General features: G+C 39.6%; 1 protein-coding gene across 2 annotated transcripts in view; it reads left to right on the top strand.

Moving 5' to 3' along the window:
- The window catches only part of UBE2Q2 (ubiquitin conjugating enzyme E2 Q2), a 46,637-nt gene that overhangs the window by 6,094 nt on the left and 24,509 nt on the right, over positions 1-16,034 (top strand). Inside the window, exon 2 of one of the 2 annotated variants that reach the window (XM_041489718.1) lies at positions 10,144-10,248. The exons of the other annotated variant lie outside the window; for it this stretch is intronic. Coding sequence (XP_041345652.1) covers positions 10,144-10,248 — 105 coding nt within the window. The remainder of the gene's footprint in view (positions 1-10,143; positions 10,249-16,034) is intronic. 2 annotated transcript variants of the gene reach the window in all.

Genomic DNA, 16,034 nt, shown 5'->3' with positions numbered 1-16,034 from the left:
CTTGGCTGGAGTATTAGGTTGTTTTTTTTTTTTTTTTTCCTTTAAATGGTAATATTCCGTTTTTAAGAGACATGATAGTTGATGATTTAGTATGTGTTCTACTGTTTTTCTTCAGCTACAAGCTATGTAGGAGAAGCAAAAATGACCTTTCACCAGCTCCTAGAAGATAATTAGAAAATTAAGTGACTGATTAAAGTAAGAAGATGCTATTTAGCATTTAGGTCTTCCATCAGTCTGCCTGTATGCAGTACACTTGAAGCTAATATGATCACAGCAGTTCTCAGTTGATCTCTGGTGGAATCAAGCCTACCAGTTTGTCTTACTTATGTCTTGTGTCCAGCTGTAATCTCTAAGCATGGTATAAAAATAATGACCTTACATGTGGGGATTTTTTTCTTTATCTCTTGCTTACAGGACATCTTGGTGTACTAAGTACTGTAGGGCAGCTAATACATGATTTCTGAAGATTTAATATGAACTGTATTCTCCTTTCTCTCAGACCTTATAATCTTTTGTCCCCTTGCAGCAAAAGAATTCAATGCAATTGGAGATCTTGTAGTAGCTTCTTCAGTGTGTATTCAGGAGGGCAGGAGCATAAGCTCTGTTAGAACTTGTATAGTGGCATTAGGAAAAAAATCAAAGCGTTCCTGAGCAATGGTGTTCAAGATACCACAGACTTCCTTGAATTTTTGAAGTAGGAAATAACTGTGGTAAGAGTTGTGGTATTAAACTTACTAATGGTAAATGCTGGTTAAACTCCGTGGTACTGAAATTTTGCATGGGGGGGACAAAGTTCCATCCAGGTGGCTGTAATCTGAAGGCCTGTAGCTAAGCAGCATCAGGGCAGCTGTGTACATGTTACTGTACATGAGGGGAGAGCTGGGGAGGCTGGTGAGTGGTGGCTGGAATGCTCTTACGGGTAAGGAGCAGTAGGACCTCTGTCAGCCGTGGGTGAGAATGAAAAATTCTTCTGCCTGCAGGTGTGTCTGGAGTACAGTAAGTTTGCAGAGGGAAAAGGCGAAAAAGAGGAAGATTGCTCTTGGAGAGGGGAGGGGGCACAGATAGAAGGTGATGCTTAGTGGTTTGAACACTTGAAAGAAGTAAATTCCTGAAGTTAGAAGAAGGGGAAGCCTGGATCTCTTGAGTGACAACAGAGGTGATATCAGAATTTGCATACTGTGGGGTAACTGTGTACTGTGATAAAGGTGAGAGCAGGTCTGCAAGGAAACTTTCTGGAGTTAAGTTGGTGAGAGAGGGATATGTCACAACTTAGTTATAACCAGTTCTTCTGTTCCAGCAGTACTAGAAGCCATTTCTTGTTACTCTGGTGTTGTGACACTCATGTTGATGATAACTGGCCTGTATAGCTGCAGAAGTAGGTAATTAATAACTCTTGATGATTAGAATGACTTGATAATTTCAAGTAACTAGACTTCCTTCAGGAATTTGGGTACATCAGATTCTGTGCTGGTAGTAAAGAGTACTGCAGAATCAGACTTCCAAAATACCTTTCTCTTGAGCCCCTGTGTGTAGCTGCTCTTAGGTAAAGCACTGCCAGCTTGAGTGTGTGTGTAATGTGTGCATTAAAGAGAACCCCTTGTGTCTGAGGGCTCCCAAACAACCAGCCTCTGACAACTGGCAAGCTGAGGGTACAAGCACACAGTGGGTTTTTGTGTGTGAGGAGCAGGATAGCTTGATCCTGCTGCTGTGAGGTGCTGTAATAAAAACCTGGACATAGTCTCAGGCCTACAGACCTGTTCCCAATAGGCAAGTCACTTAGTCTTCAGCAGTGCTGTGTGCTTTGCTCAGTTTTGACTGTGGAGGATGTTTAACTTTATTTGTTGCTGTTAACATTGGCAAAGCAACGTTCCTTAACTCCCTTAGGCTGGCCCTCCACGATAGTGTACATATTCAGAGACTGCTTGCTTCTCAAGAGGAACTGACTTGCTGTGCTGTTAATGCAGTCCTGTGGTGTTGAGTTGTGTTTGAGCAGCAGTTCCATAACATTTGGTAAATTTTTAGGTTGGGTCAGGACAAAAGTGGTAGGAGTGTTTGGAGTTTTTTTGTGAATTTCCTTGAGTGGAGGGATTACATGCTGCATTATTGCATTATGATGATGTGGAGAGTAAAATGCTGCTTCACAGTGATGAACAGTAACTGTGTTTTGTCAGAAGAGGGCTTTTTTTTTTTTTTTTCCTCCCTTTTCTGCTCCAAATTCCTGTTTTAATTCTGTGTAGTTTTGTTCCACTGGACAAGTAGCCTCCTGCGTTTTGCTTGGTATGGAGAGGGAATGAGGTTGTGTCAGCTGATAAGAGAATCTGATAAACTTGTTTTCTCCAGGGCTGTGTGCAATTTCATGTATGGGAGTTGGCTGTTGGGACATTTTGCATAGATCAAGTAATTTAAGAACAACTGGCCATGAAAACTTGAACACAAGAAATGTAAGAATTACAATGCCGCATTTGCATTCATGTTTGTGACCATTTGAAGTGATGTTCTGTGCCTTTTCTACATTGATTGTAGATGTTTTGGCTTCTTATCAGGTGGTGATGTTTTGAGCAGTGACACGTGTACCTGGACAGAGAGATATGGAAGTAAAACACTTAAGTATCTTAGATTATTCCACAAACTCTGAAGTTGCTGGCCTCTTGTATGTGCCTGTTTGAAAGCAGCAATTGCTGAAGTTTTCAGGATTTTTTTTTTCCTCAAAGTGTTATTTGCTGTCTTGGGTGTATAGAAATTCAAGAAGTTAAAGATTCCTTAATAATTTCAAGAGAGTTCTATGAACTTGGGTGCACTGGAAATTAATGCAAATGAAGAAGCAGATTACAAACTGCTTGGATTTTGGAATAATTTGTACACAACTGAATTGCCATTGAAATACTGTCCTTTTTGATACTTCCTTAGTTCTGTGGTGGTTGTTAGTGAAGATTGGCACTTACAGATGCTGCTGAATCTGTATATTGCAAAAAGTGTTCCATGATCCAGATCAGTTGACTTAGATTTATGCTGTGGTCCCTATGCACTCATGCAGAAGGCGGCTGGAGAACGTGCAGTGTCAGAGCACCTCACATGTGCCTGTGACACTTGATGTGACAGCTTTGCTCTCAGAGGAGTTCTCCAGAACCATTCTGTACACTCGCAGCAAACATTTCCTCCTGGTTACTTTTGTGGTAGCCTTCTGCAATCAGTAGATCTTGTCTGTACAGAGAACTGTATTTTTATCTGGGACAGTTTGTGGTTGCAGAGAGAATTTTACTGGCATCTGTAGAGCTGTGGTTTGTTATGGTCTTTCTGCTCCATGAGGCACATACCTTTGACCCTCCCGTTTCTGGCATGGCTGTGTTTAATAACATGAACAACTCTGGAACAAGGTCCTCTGCTGCACTTGCCTCCTTCCCTGGAGAGTGTGTGGGAGAGGCCAGCTGTGACCCTGTTAGTTGTGTTGATTTAATGCGCTCCTGAAGGTATTGGCTTTGGCAGCACTGAGCGTATTAGCAGAACTGACATAGAACAGGATTGGGGGATTCTTTCACCTTCTTCCTGCGAAGGTGCAGCATGATTAAGCTCTTGCAATCCCAGGGATCCTACCAAAGGATGATGCTTCACGTGGGATTGTTGTCTATTGGCTGTAGCTGTCAATACAGCCATTAAATTTGAGAGTAGAATTGCAGTAATTCTGTATGTTGTAGAGACAGATGTGTATTTCAGACAGCTGAACTTGGTGCCTTACCAAGTGCAGGATTTATAACAAGTGTTCTCACTGAACTGAGGCTGTTAGGCTTTAGGGAGGGTGGAAGAAAAGTAAAGCAATATAGGCTTGCTTTTGGGCAAGTTAATAGCATGTTATATATGATTTTAAAATTTGAGACCAAAAGCAAGTTGAAGCAAGGTCCTCTTGTTTCACTTTGCTTTCTTGCTACCACAAATACTAAATTTCATTTTAAGCCCTCCATTGCAAACACTTTTCTCATCTTTTGGAGTTCCAGATTGCTGATATATTAGATTCTTTAAGAAATTACAAATTTTTCATATCTAAAAGTGCAAATGTTAGAGTATTGTAGTGTTCAATTACTTGATCTACTCAACACAGCAAATGGTGTTGTCTGAATGTTCCAAAATAAAAATTTGGGAGGGTTTAAGTAACAGGAGGTTTCTGGGAAATAGTTTGATTTGGATTACTTTCAACGAAAGTGATTCTTCGTGCTCTCTTCTTTCTTAATTATTATAAAGAATTGGTTAAGAGGGCAGATGACAATCTGCTGACTTTTAAAGTTTTTAAGCCTGTGGATTTCACTGGCACTTGTGCTGCTAGTGGTAGAAAATGCTTGCTGCGTCTTAAGCTGCCTTTGGAAAATTTGGACTCTAATAATGGGAAACAATCTGTCAGTTGTGTAATCACAACTAATGCTGTTTTAAGTAGCTGTAAGTACTAGTGTTTTATAGTCACCAAGCTCAACTTTAGCTTTAAGAATATCTTCTGAAATCCTGATATTTTTGTTAATATTAACTCTGTGGGTTTTTTCCTCTAAAGGCAGCTTGATACAGATGGAAAAATAAGTGGTGAATAATTGACTAACAATTGCAAATAACATGTACTAAAGTGTAGCTAATTGTTGTTTATTCTTCAGTATTTATTGAATGTTCATGTAGGATGTATATATGACCCTTAATAAAGATTTGGTTCTGCTGTTCAATTAAATGGACAAAGTTGGAAAGCCATCTGTGATTTGAAATAAATTATTTGGCATGTGTTTATAGCTGCAAATGTATTCAGCTTGAGAAGATTGTATTAGGCCTCTGGGATGTCTTGTTCCATTAGGATTTACTTCATTACCAAGATTTGGGTAAGCAAGAATGGTCTCTTTCCAGCCTTCTCTGAGTATTTAAGCTGGTTAAAAGACCTTCTTTTTGTATGCAGAGGTGGGTGGATAAAAATTTTGGGACTGAGGAAATGAATATTAGAAGGATTGCTGGGAAAACTACTTAAGTTTTGGTTGTATCTGGTATGAAAATAATAGAACTGGGTTTTGTCTATGGTGGGGATTTTGTGAAAACTAATGAACAGAAAAGAAATAAAACTGGTTGAAATTTGTTCAGACAGTATGCTAAGGATTTTTAAAAGAAACCACCCCCACACTTCTTCCATCTAGTATGATTGGGAAATTAAAGAAAATTTAAGAACTGTCACCATGTCATTGTGATTTTAAACCATAATGGAGTAGCCATGTGTTTAAATGTATGTTCCTACCATTTAGCTGTGATAAAATGGTTCAGTTGTGTACAAGGAGAGATGATTTCTCTTCTGCCTTGTAGCAAACTGCAAGTACAGGTTGTTCTAATGTTAAGAGTGAGAGCAAGATGTTTTGTTTTGATTTAGCAACATCACAATTCTAAAAGTATTGTAGTAATTTAGAAATGTCTCATTTAAAAGTCTCTTACTGATGTCAAAATTGTGTCACTGTAGCTTTAGAAAGCAGGCTGAAGATTATATAACATTGCAAGGAAACGGCCTTATTGTTAAGGATGAGAAAGCTTAGATAGGATATACTTAGATGACAGATCCTGCCCAGGAAAAGCTGTCTTAATGTGTGTGTTCCTGGAACCTTCTGTCACATTTTGCTGCCTTTTTTTTCATTTGGTAGGCAAAATTATTAAATGTAAGTCGAGCTCTTACAGAGGATGTAATGGAATGTCTGAACAGTGAGATCCCGTGTATATTCTTCTAACACAGTGGTTTTTCTAAATGATTTTGATCAGCTTTGAAATTGTTCCCATGGCAGGAGTGCAGGGCTTTATTCCCTTTGTATTTTGTGTGTTTATTAGTGGGCTAAATTCTTTCAGTGCATTCTGTCACAGAAGCATTTGCGTTCACAAAGCTCCCAGTCTGTCCTGGTGCTGATACAAAGAGTCTCTAGAAATGATGATGCCATGAATTGTAATTGTATCTGTGCTGCTGTAAACATCCTGCCTTTGTCCTGCCGTGATGTCACTGCTGCCCTGTCACCGCTGTGCCCACGGCCCTCCCTGGGGCACGAGCCCCTGCCTTCGCTTGTGGAGAGCAGCAAAAAAGCAGCAGTTACATAAAACATCTCCAGTACTGAATATGGGGAGAGCTGTGCAGCTGAGAGAGATTATAGAGACAAAACCACTGCATGGCAGCTCTCGAGTGAAAGGCTCGCAGTAAAGGGGCTTTTTAGCCGCTGACAATTAATAGGAAAATAACTGCTATTTTAGGGTTCCTCTCATGAAATGCCTTTGGGAAGCCTGTGTTCCTTACATGGCACAACATCTCAAATCCACCTCTTATCTCCGTAGCATGCAGATACAGAAAAAAAAAGCTGACTTAATTCTCTCAACAGAATTAGCTCATGTGAAGTTCAGTTGTTTGACCTTACAAACCACAAGCTTAGCTGTAAGTTGCCTGCTGTGGTTATTACAAACTCATGAGCCTTTTTATATCTCAGGTTCAGAACGTTTGAAGTTCGTGTATGAATTCTATATTTCAAAACATAGTGACTCATATCCGCGTGGAAATCAGCTGTTCCAAAAATATGGATTACTTACAGATCTAAAGAAACTTAAATCCATTTATATTTTTAAATTAAATTAATATATTTGTTGGTAAGTGTGAAGAATTAAGAAGTGTAGCAACAAAATGGAAGTTTAATTGAATTTGTATTTTAATATTAATCATCTGTTGTGAAAAAGTTGGAATGTGCAATTAAGTAATCATATTCCAAAAATCTAAAACTTGAAGTATTTTCTGATGCAGCTGAGTACATATGCTTGCAGTGTTAAAATAGAGCCTGAGAAGTACACTTTTCCGTTCATGTTTCAAAAGCTAGATCAAACTAAAAATTTGAATGGTTAATAATTTTTAGGACATAGTCATTCATGTGCGCTGTACACCAATAATCCAGGCAGTATCAAGTCCTTGTGGGTTTCCTCACCTGCAGGAGGGAAGAGCTTGTTTTCAGGGCACAAAATGGAGTGAGTGTAAACCATGAGTAAGAGCCGTCACTCAGAGCAGGAGGCAGCAGCACGTTCAAGTAGCCACTGCAGTGTATTTAAACTCATAGTGGGATTGCTTGATCATCAGATCTTCACTGTCAGTCATGTCCCTGGCTGATGATGGACATGCTGCAAGTATTTTGGAGGAGATAGTTAGATAGGCCCCCAGACTGGAACAGGTACTGGTCACAGTAAGGAGTGTCCTACTGTGGGGTTGTTCCTTAAATTCTTCAGGTGGAGAAATAAAATTGTCAGAAAAAAAAGAATATAGACAGGGAAGAGCTGAGTTCCACTTTCTAAGCAGTCTTCAAATTCTAGATACAGCTTAGGAGAGAGGACTAGCAGGTGTTTGTCTTCTATAAATCTTTGCAATTAATAGACTTGTGTAGGTCTGGAATAACATAATTTTAAAAATGCTTGATTAAAAAAAAAGGCCAAATATACCGGTTAGCAGAATGGTGCATGCATGCACAGTCCAAATCTGACTTTATCTGGAGAATATTTTTATTCTGTTGAGTCTGAGGATTTTAAAGAAATAGATGGCTTGGTGAATCTTGGAAGGGATGTTTCTTGCTCTTTATATTTCTTGATGGGAATGTCGGTGTAACCTAAAGTTGTGGCAGTAGTGCTTACCCCTACTGCCTTTCTCTTAAATTCATGAGCTAGACAGAGCAGTTTGGGTCTCAAGAGCAGCTGGGTCAAACAAGTATTCAGGCAGTGGGGCCACAGTTAGCTGAGATTCCCTTGTGCTGTTCCCCCTGCACATCTGGATCAGTGTGCAGTGGGAAAGGCTTGAGGTGGGAAGGTTGCACCAGTGCAGAAGACTTCACAAGTAGGTTGCATGTTATTAAAAATGTGTGAGGTGTTATCAATACAAAACCTGAAATACCTCTAATGAAGTTTAGCTCCTAAAAATAACAGTTTAGAAACCCAGTAGCAGTGGGGAATTCAGCTTTGTTTCTCCCACAGACATAGTGGTTAATCTATTAAGTGAAACTGAGGAGAAAATACACTCTTCTCAAGTACTGTGTTGTGTGAAGGAGGAAGGTGATTACACCACATTGGTAAGCCTGCCTTAGCTGTAAATCTTGGCAAGCTGGACTTTGATAGATCTTTGAGATGTTAGGTCTTGGTTAATCAAGAATAGATATTCAAAGGTCTCTGCTTTGTGGGGGAACAGCACAAGGGAATCTCAGCTAACTGTGGCCCCACTGCCTGAATACTTGTTTGACCCAGCGTTCTTGAGACCCAAACTTCTCTGTCCATCTCATGGACATCTCATGAAGTTAAGAGAAAGGCAGGAGGGTAAACACTATTGCCGTGACTTTAGGTTACACCAACATTCCCATCAAAAAATACAAAGAGAGAGTGAGGTATGGTATAGTGTACTTTGAAGTGAAGATGAAAGATGTGAACAGTTTGTCTTTTCATAAAGATAATGGCAGTATAATGTATTCCTTTAAGGAGTTTTTAGCTGTGATTTAGAAAAAAAAATAAACATAAACTTGAGGGGATTGAACTTGTTAAATATAAGTTTATACAATATAAGTTTATACAGAGGCTTCAGTTTACAGGTGGGATTTTAGACCTCTGTATCTAGAACTTCTCTGGAATATAAGTTTATACAGAGGCTTCAGTTTACAGGTGGGATTTTAGACCTAGAACTTCTCTGGAGTATGGTGTCAGTCTGTTTTGCCAAAGCTGATGTTCTTTAGTCACATGGCTTCATTTATGTGGTTCAGCACTTCAGATAGAAGGTCAGCTAGGAAATATGCTTTATTAAAAGCCAGTTTTGACATGCTTTCTTCATGTATTTTTCTCATTTTCAAACCTTGCCTGTTAACTATTGAAGAATGAAGCATAATTTATTGTCTCTGGAATGAGAAAGATGGATTTTTCCCCTTTTCAACTGCAGTGAGGGAAATGAATGAAAATTCCTTCATTAATTTGTAAGACCGGGGGATACAAAGATAATATCTGGTGATAAAACTGAGGTTCAGCAATTTGTCCTCAGCTACTAAAATTTAATTGAAAGGGTGAGAAGTGGAGAATGCCTTAAATAACTAAAGCAAGTAAAATCCACACACATCAAGGACATGAAGGGACACTTACTGTTGAGTTGGAAGCTACATGGTAATTTTCCATCCTCACAATCTTACCAAACCTGTGTGAGGAGAAAATTTGAGTTGGTTTTTAGAATGTCTGAGCAAGAGCCAAGGGCTTTCTGTTCACCTTTCTCTAGCAGGGGTCTGCCAAGCACCTTTGGAAGGGCTGCATGCTGTGGCACCTTAGTGGCTCCCATGAGCAGCTGTGGGCCACATCTTTCCTGTGGGTTCCATGTGCCCAAACCATGGCTTGCTGTGGAAAATGGAGCACACTTGTGATCCTTGGGCTCATTTAGTGTCACCTGGCTGTGTCCTGGCACCTGCCTGCCAGCTGTGGGACTCTGGATGGAATGGAGTTATGCCGTGAGCTCTCCTGGATTCAGCATATTGCATGAGAGATCTTCAACAGTGGAGTGTCCTCAATGGGCCTTGGTGGTACAAGGATAAAATGGCAGATTTTATCTGGGATTAAATGTGATCTACCAGTTAAACTGTCCTCCGGGCTAGGACGTTTGAGGTGTATTGCTTTTGGCTGAGGGTCAGTGCCTGAAGAGTTTCAATAATCCTGTTTGAGGAAATCTAAAGATGCCAACTTTTATCACTTTTCTTTGCAGGAAGCTGTGTTTTTATGAAAAATCAGCATCAGTTTTATTCTTTGATATCTACTACTTGTGATTCCATTTTTTCCTGATTATCACCCATACCACATTCTGAAATTTCTCCTTCCTGCTCCACCTGCCCCCAAGGTTTAAACATTTCAGCACTGTTTCTTATATTCATCATCTGAGAGACAAAAATAGGTTGAAATACTAGAAGAACCAGTTGGCTGGATTTCTTTCAATTTATTTTGCATTAGCTAAAAGTGTGGTGTTAAAAGCTTCTTTGTTACCTGACATAGAGTAAGATTAAGGGGGTATTAACACTGTGTTATGAAATTTTGGGGGTAAATGATTTTTAAAACTTTGGGATTTTTTGTTTATTTGTTGGGTCTTGTGTTTTGTTCTTTTTTTTTTTTTTTAAACAGGAATCTTACCCTTCTTCATCACCAATATGGTTTGTAGAATCAGATGACCCAAACCTGACTTCAGTCTTAGAGCGTTTAGAAGATATTAAGAAGAGCAATACTCTGGTGAGTGAAGTATTTTGGTTATTTTGGACATTTACTTGGGATTGGGTGCTTACTTGGCTTTGTCACATTAACAAGCAGGTTAGCTAGTTCAGTTTTATGGTTATTTGGGGGATTTTATAAACACAACTTTCTCTTCCAAAAAAACTTAGGAGCCAAAAATAATCCAAAATATTTGAGGCAAGAAAGAAAAGGCCCTTCTTCTTTTAGAGAGTAAGCTTTTAAGTAAAGTTTCAGCACCAGTAATTAGTGTAACATTTTCTGAAAATATTTAAACAGTGAAGTGGATGAAAATGTTAAAACTGCTGAATAAGACAGCTGTTGTAGAATTTTCTTTGCACAGAAATCAATTGCAGAGGCAAAACTCCATACTCTTGAGAATGTGTATTCTCCAAACCATTACTCTAATACCAAGAATTCTTGGTTTCTTTAATCTTTTCCTTCTTTCAAAGGGAACTTGACCTGATGGCTTCTGGTTCATCAGAATGTTCCTTAGGTACTGATCCATTTAAGCAGTGTTGTGACTTTGGACAATTGCTACTTAAAGGAAATCTTTGTATACAGATTCTGATGGCTGTTTCACATTTCAGAAAACTCAAGCATTGTATCTTACTTAAATACCCTTTCATGTAGCAATGGGAGCTCAGGGGAAAGGCACATGAATATAAAAATTAACTTCCTAGTCTGTGTAGGAAACTGTCCTTGAATAGTGCTTGGAAATAAATTTCAGTACAAATGCAGTTTGTGCCACCAAAAGGTGTATTGCAGCATACTGACAAGCTCAAGTGATCTTTATTAATAGATGATATTAACATTTTGTGGTTTTTTTGGTGGACATGAATATGATACATACTAAACAAATCAGTCTGCAAAGTACTGCTTACTGCATGGATTATGTGCTTAGTATTTGTCTGGTTTGGGAAAAATTGGGAGTGTTCTTTCTTAGGAAAACCTACTACTTGTTATGTTTCCTGGGATAATGTTCATCTGGGATACCCAGCCTTACGTAAGAATGCACAAGTGTCTTTTTCTGAAGATAGTTTAGGATGCATTTGACTTCTAGCAAAAATAATTAGGAAACTAATAAAAGTGAGTCTTTGTGGGCCTTGCCATAATTAAAAACAATTGTAAAGTGCTTTCATGCATTTTGTTGGATCTGATTGCACAAGATGTACATCTTTGTATTTTCTACTTCAACCTATGGTTTAGACTGAACTACATTCAGAAGAATATTACAAATCTTAGTCTTCAAGCTTTGCCTAGAAAGGGGCAGTAGCAGAAAGTCTGGCCAAATGAGCTTTTTGCTTAAAGACACTTTTCAGAAGATTGTGCAGCTTGAAACTGGTGTGGCTGATACTTAGCCTAAAGGTTCTGAACAAGGTATTTCCTGTGTGCAACTGCCTGCAAGAGGCTGGAAAGCTTTGTTGTAAACATGCATGGGACTTGCTGTGCTGAATTGCATATGCACACAGACTGCTTATGTAGCTGGTAAGAAAACAGCTTCTGCTATCAAGATTGTACTTGCCCATGTAAAGAAGCTGATGGGTTGATGTAATAGACACCTGTGATGGCCCATTGGTTTCTCAGGAATCCGCCCTGCTTTGTGCTATGCCAAGGTGAAGGCAGATGGGAGTGGTTGAAGAGACAAATACTTGCGCTGCAAAATCTGATTTCTTTTTTTGCTCCAAAGACATGGCTTGCGACTTTTTTTAATTTTTTTTTCTCCCTACAACTCTTCCCCATAGAACTTCCTCCCTCTCAATGACATGGAGCACTCACGCAGACTTTTTGCAGCAAAGTAGGAAGGGATAGGGGAGTACATGTGAAAATCCAAAGGCTTCTAATTTATCACATAAAAATTCACTTTGGTTGATTTAGAATAATCTAGAATGTTTCAAACTAGTTTTCATTTAATTTACTGCAGGTAAAGGATCATTAGTGCCATGTTGCTCTAAACTCAAAGTTACCAGAGCAGTCAAATTTTGAATGGAAGAAGGCATAGGACTCTTCCAGGAGCTCAGCTGTGCTAAAAGCAGTGCTAGCACATGTACCCTGGTTTAGCCTTTGGTGTTCTACTGCCCTTTCTACCTGCTTTGTAACATGGGACAGGTGTCTGGTGTTGGGAAACTGAAGGAAATGCTCTTCAGTTCACATGTTTGACATGTGGAGGCCTTGTCATTTGACATGGTAACACAAAAACTGGTTTACAATGTCAAAATCATACATGTGTTTCCTGGAAAATCTTCTTGTGGGTCTGAAACTGACTGTGTTAGTTACCTTGCCACCAGCATGTTGCTTTTACTATGAAAATTCTTCTAAATGCTAAAAATGTTGAATGGTTATTAGGAATGTGATCAGCATGGATATCATCAGGTTTGGACAGCTTAGCTGCTTGGTTGTCAATGTTGGGCAAGTTTCAGTCAGCAGATGAAGAGGCTACAGAGTTCTTTCAGCCCCTAGTGTCTCCTGAATTTCCTTCTGCAAATCAGCCATGCTTTAGATTTTGTAAGTATGAAACTGCCATCTGCCTTCTAGTGGCTGTGCTATGCAAAAGAGAAATCTTACTGTGATTTCCCTTGTTTGTTTAATATGATGGAAGTTACATAATGTGAGTCTGAATCCTCAAACCTTATTTCATGAGATGTTAAGTATAACTCTATGCTATTTGGAGGTTTGCTTTTTAAAGAGAATAGGGAAATGGGCTGAAATTCAGAGAGGCAGCTTTAATTCTCACACTCTAGACCTTAAACTTGCATGGAAGATGTCAAAAGTAAGTACACAATTCCTGTTTACAGCTTGTGTCAGCTGCTGTCTTGTACACTGCTTCTGTGTTAATATTTTAGATTAAGTCCCACATGGAGGCATTTCAGGGAAGAATGTTGTCTCTTGCAAACTCCCAGTGTGGCAGCAGCTATTTCTGTAGTGGGAGTCGAAGAGACAAAATGCAGGAATCGGCTTTGCTTTAGTCTGAAACTGCCCGAGGCTGCTGAGTGTGGGGGAGGCCAGGCGAGCTACTGTCACTGTTACCTGATAACCAAGTAGTGGCCACATTCCAAGTGACAATTACTGCTTCCCTCTGTTTCCATTTGTATCCCTCTTCAGCACTTTCTCAGTGCTAGGCTAAGATTTATTGATGCATTTATTTTTATATAGATACTGTGGGTGTAGGTAGAGACACATAGAATAATTAAGTCTTTCTATGCTTAAACTGTACTTTTTAAATTCATTTTTCTTCATAATCAGGAAACAGGGTGTTTCATAGTGAGCCCAGCAGGATATTAATATCATCAAAGGTATCCTAAATTTGTTAATGCTTTCATACTACATTAGGAAGATATCTTCATACATAAAAAAGCCTCCTAGTCTAGGCTGGGTTTCAGAAAAAATTGTTTGAAACGGTTTTTGGATGTGCAGGACATTAAAATAGGAAACAAAATTTCAAGAGGTGTTTGTGTTCTAAATCAGCATTATGGTGTCCAAAAGAACCACCAACTTCTCAGAACTCCTGAAGCATTAAAAATTATAGAGGGATGTGTATTCTAATGATGTAATTTTTGTTATTTTGATACCAATTATAATCATTATAACCAATTTAGAAATGTGTTATGTGTGGTCACGTGAGCGTTTCCCTTCTGCAGGCTATTCACATCGCTCCCTTACCCTGTGGGTTATGAGTTCTGGTTGCTGTTTACTTTGTGCTCTAGGCAGTTTGTATTCCAGGGAAACCACTGCTGTGCTGATAGCTCACTTTTCTTCAGTAGCCTCCAACTGTGTGTGTTAAGCATTCATTTTACATTAGTCAAGCCTGTGAAGTTACCCTGGAAATACATTTAAATTATTAATACATGACAGAAATCTGCTCTCCCTTTTGAAAGTCCGTTCATGTACATACCAACACATACCAGACCATGCCAGGCCCTGCTTAGAGCGCAGGGCTAGATCAGATGTCTTCTAGACGTGACTTTCAGCTCAAATTACCCTGTGATTTTTTCATACAGATGAGCAGAGGATAAGGGATAACAGTGATGATGATCCATGGCAGAAAGATCAATGGTATTAAATTAATTCCTGTGGAGGAAAAATGTAGCACTAAGGAAGAAGTGTGGAAGGGCTGTACAGACAGGATCAACTTCTTGCCCTTCCCACCACCTTTGCAAATTGTAGACACTGATTGCAAATAAAGCAGCTAATCTATAAAAATGAACTGCAGTCTGAGTTGCATTAAGCTAACCAACCCTGCAGTGTAGAATCCTGCCAAGGAAGGGGATCCCTCCTCTCAGCAGGTCTCTGCCTCCCCCTTCATGATGAAATGGCGCTTGTGTGCTGAAGGACACCAGAATTGATTTGCCACAAGACTGATAAGCTGCCACATAGCAGTGTGATCTGTGGTGCAGTGGAAGTGAGAAGGTGAAGAGCTGCTGGCAGCCCTTGTCAGGCACAGCTGTAACTCAGCCCAGGCTGTGCCAGCACCTTGTTTTGAGGGTGCTCCTGTTTCCTCGCTTGTGGTGCTGTGCTTGGAAGCCAGGGAAGCTTACAGTGTGGTAGGTCCTGGCTGCAAAAATCCCTTCTGAATTCCAGTTCAGCTGACAGGACTGATTGTGGGGAGGAGAGGGAGTGAAGGAAGCAGGGCAGGAAGCAGTTTTTAACTCTCCAGCCCTTATTGTCTCTCTGTCAAGGCACATCTAAAACTGTGTTCACCTGCTTTCCAAAGCCAGTGCTAATTGACCAGCCCAATGGTGGCAGTCTTCTCTCACTGCTTAGATTTATTTTTGTATGATTCACAGAAGATTTAAACAAATTATTGGCTCTGTGAGAAAAATTACAGCTCCTGGAGTGGTATGGTTTGTATTCCAGCTCTCCACGAGGCAATGCTTGTGCAGAGAAAAAGTTTCTCAACAAAATGTGTAGCAGTGCAACTTTAAGCATCTTGAACATACTGAAAATAATATTTCTGAGACCTGTGGTTCTCTCTGGCAACTAACTTTTTGATTGATTAACCTGATTCCTGTCTGCTAAAGGATTTCATGATGTTCTGGATACCTGGGACACTTCAAACAAGTGTAGAGTCTTAATGCTGATGAGAAACGTGATTGTTTCAGAAGGGTTTTTGCCAAAACCTATCATGTCTCATGTATATACTCCTAAGAATTGTGGTTCTGGTGCCCCAGTCCTTAAGGTGTTACCTGCTTTATTTTTGAGTTAGGTTGATTATCTGCTTTATTGTTGGGTTGACTATCATGAATGATGCAGAAACAGCAGATATGGTGTGTGATAGTGCAGTGCAGGCTGGTACCTCAGTTCATGGCCTCAGATGGATAAATAACATTCCTATGAAACGCAATGTGGAATTCTGCTGTAGAAGGGAAAAGCACTGAAGCTTTCAGATAGCATAAGGGCAACATTTTCCTGTCACTGCTAGTGATTAGGGCTTGGAAATGAGCTCTTAACCCTGGAGAGACTGAATTTTTCACTTCCAGTGGGGTAAGGTGAGAGCATTTCAACTGGCCAATACCAAGACTTTAGACACATATTTTGAGTGTGTGTGCAGAAATAACTTGTCTTGCATGCTACCCTCGACAAGTGGCAAGACAAATTCTCCTTGGTTTTTGGAAGAAAAGTCCATAAATGGATGTATAATTTCTATAAGCTTCATCTAGGTTAGTATTTTGCAAATGATGAGATGTTGACCCTTTTACAAATGGATTTCGCTGTCTTTTTTTTGCTGACATACCTTGGAAAGCTGGGAAATGCAGTAGTGTAGTCTTTCATGTCTTGCCCTTAGCTAGGAG

This window comes from Pyrgilauda ruficollis, unplaced genomic scaffold (genome assembly GCF_017590135.1).
Source record: "Pyrgilauda ruficollis isolate IOZ18807 unplaced genomic scaffold, ASM1759013v1 scaffold96, whole genome shotgun sequence".
In the NCBI taxonomy this organism is placed as follows: domain Eukaryota; kingdom Metazoa; phylum Chordata; class Aves; order Passeriformes; family Passeridae; genus Pyrgilauda; species Pyrgilauda ruficollis.
The sequence above is the reverse complement of the archived record's forward strand: the minus strand, read 5'-3'. Positions and strand labels throughout refer to the sequence as shown.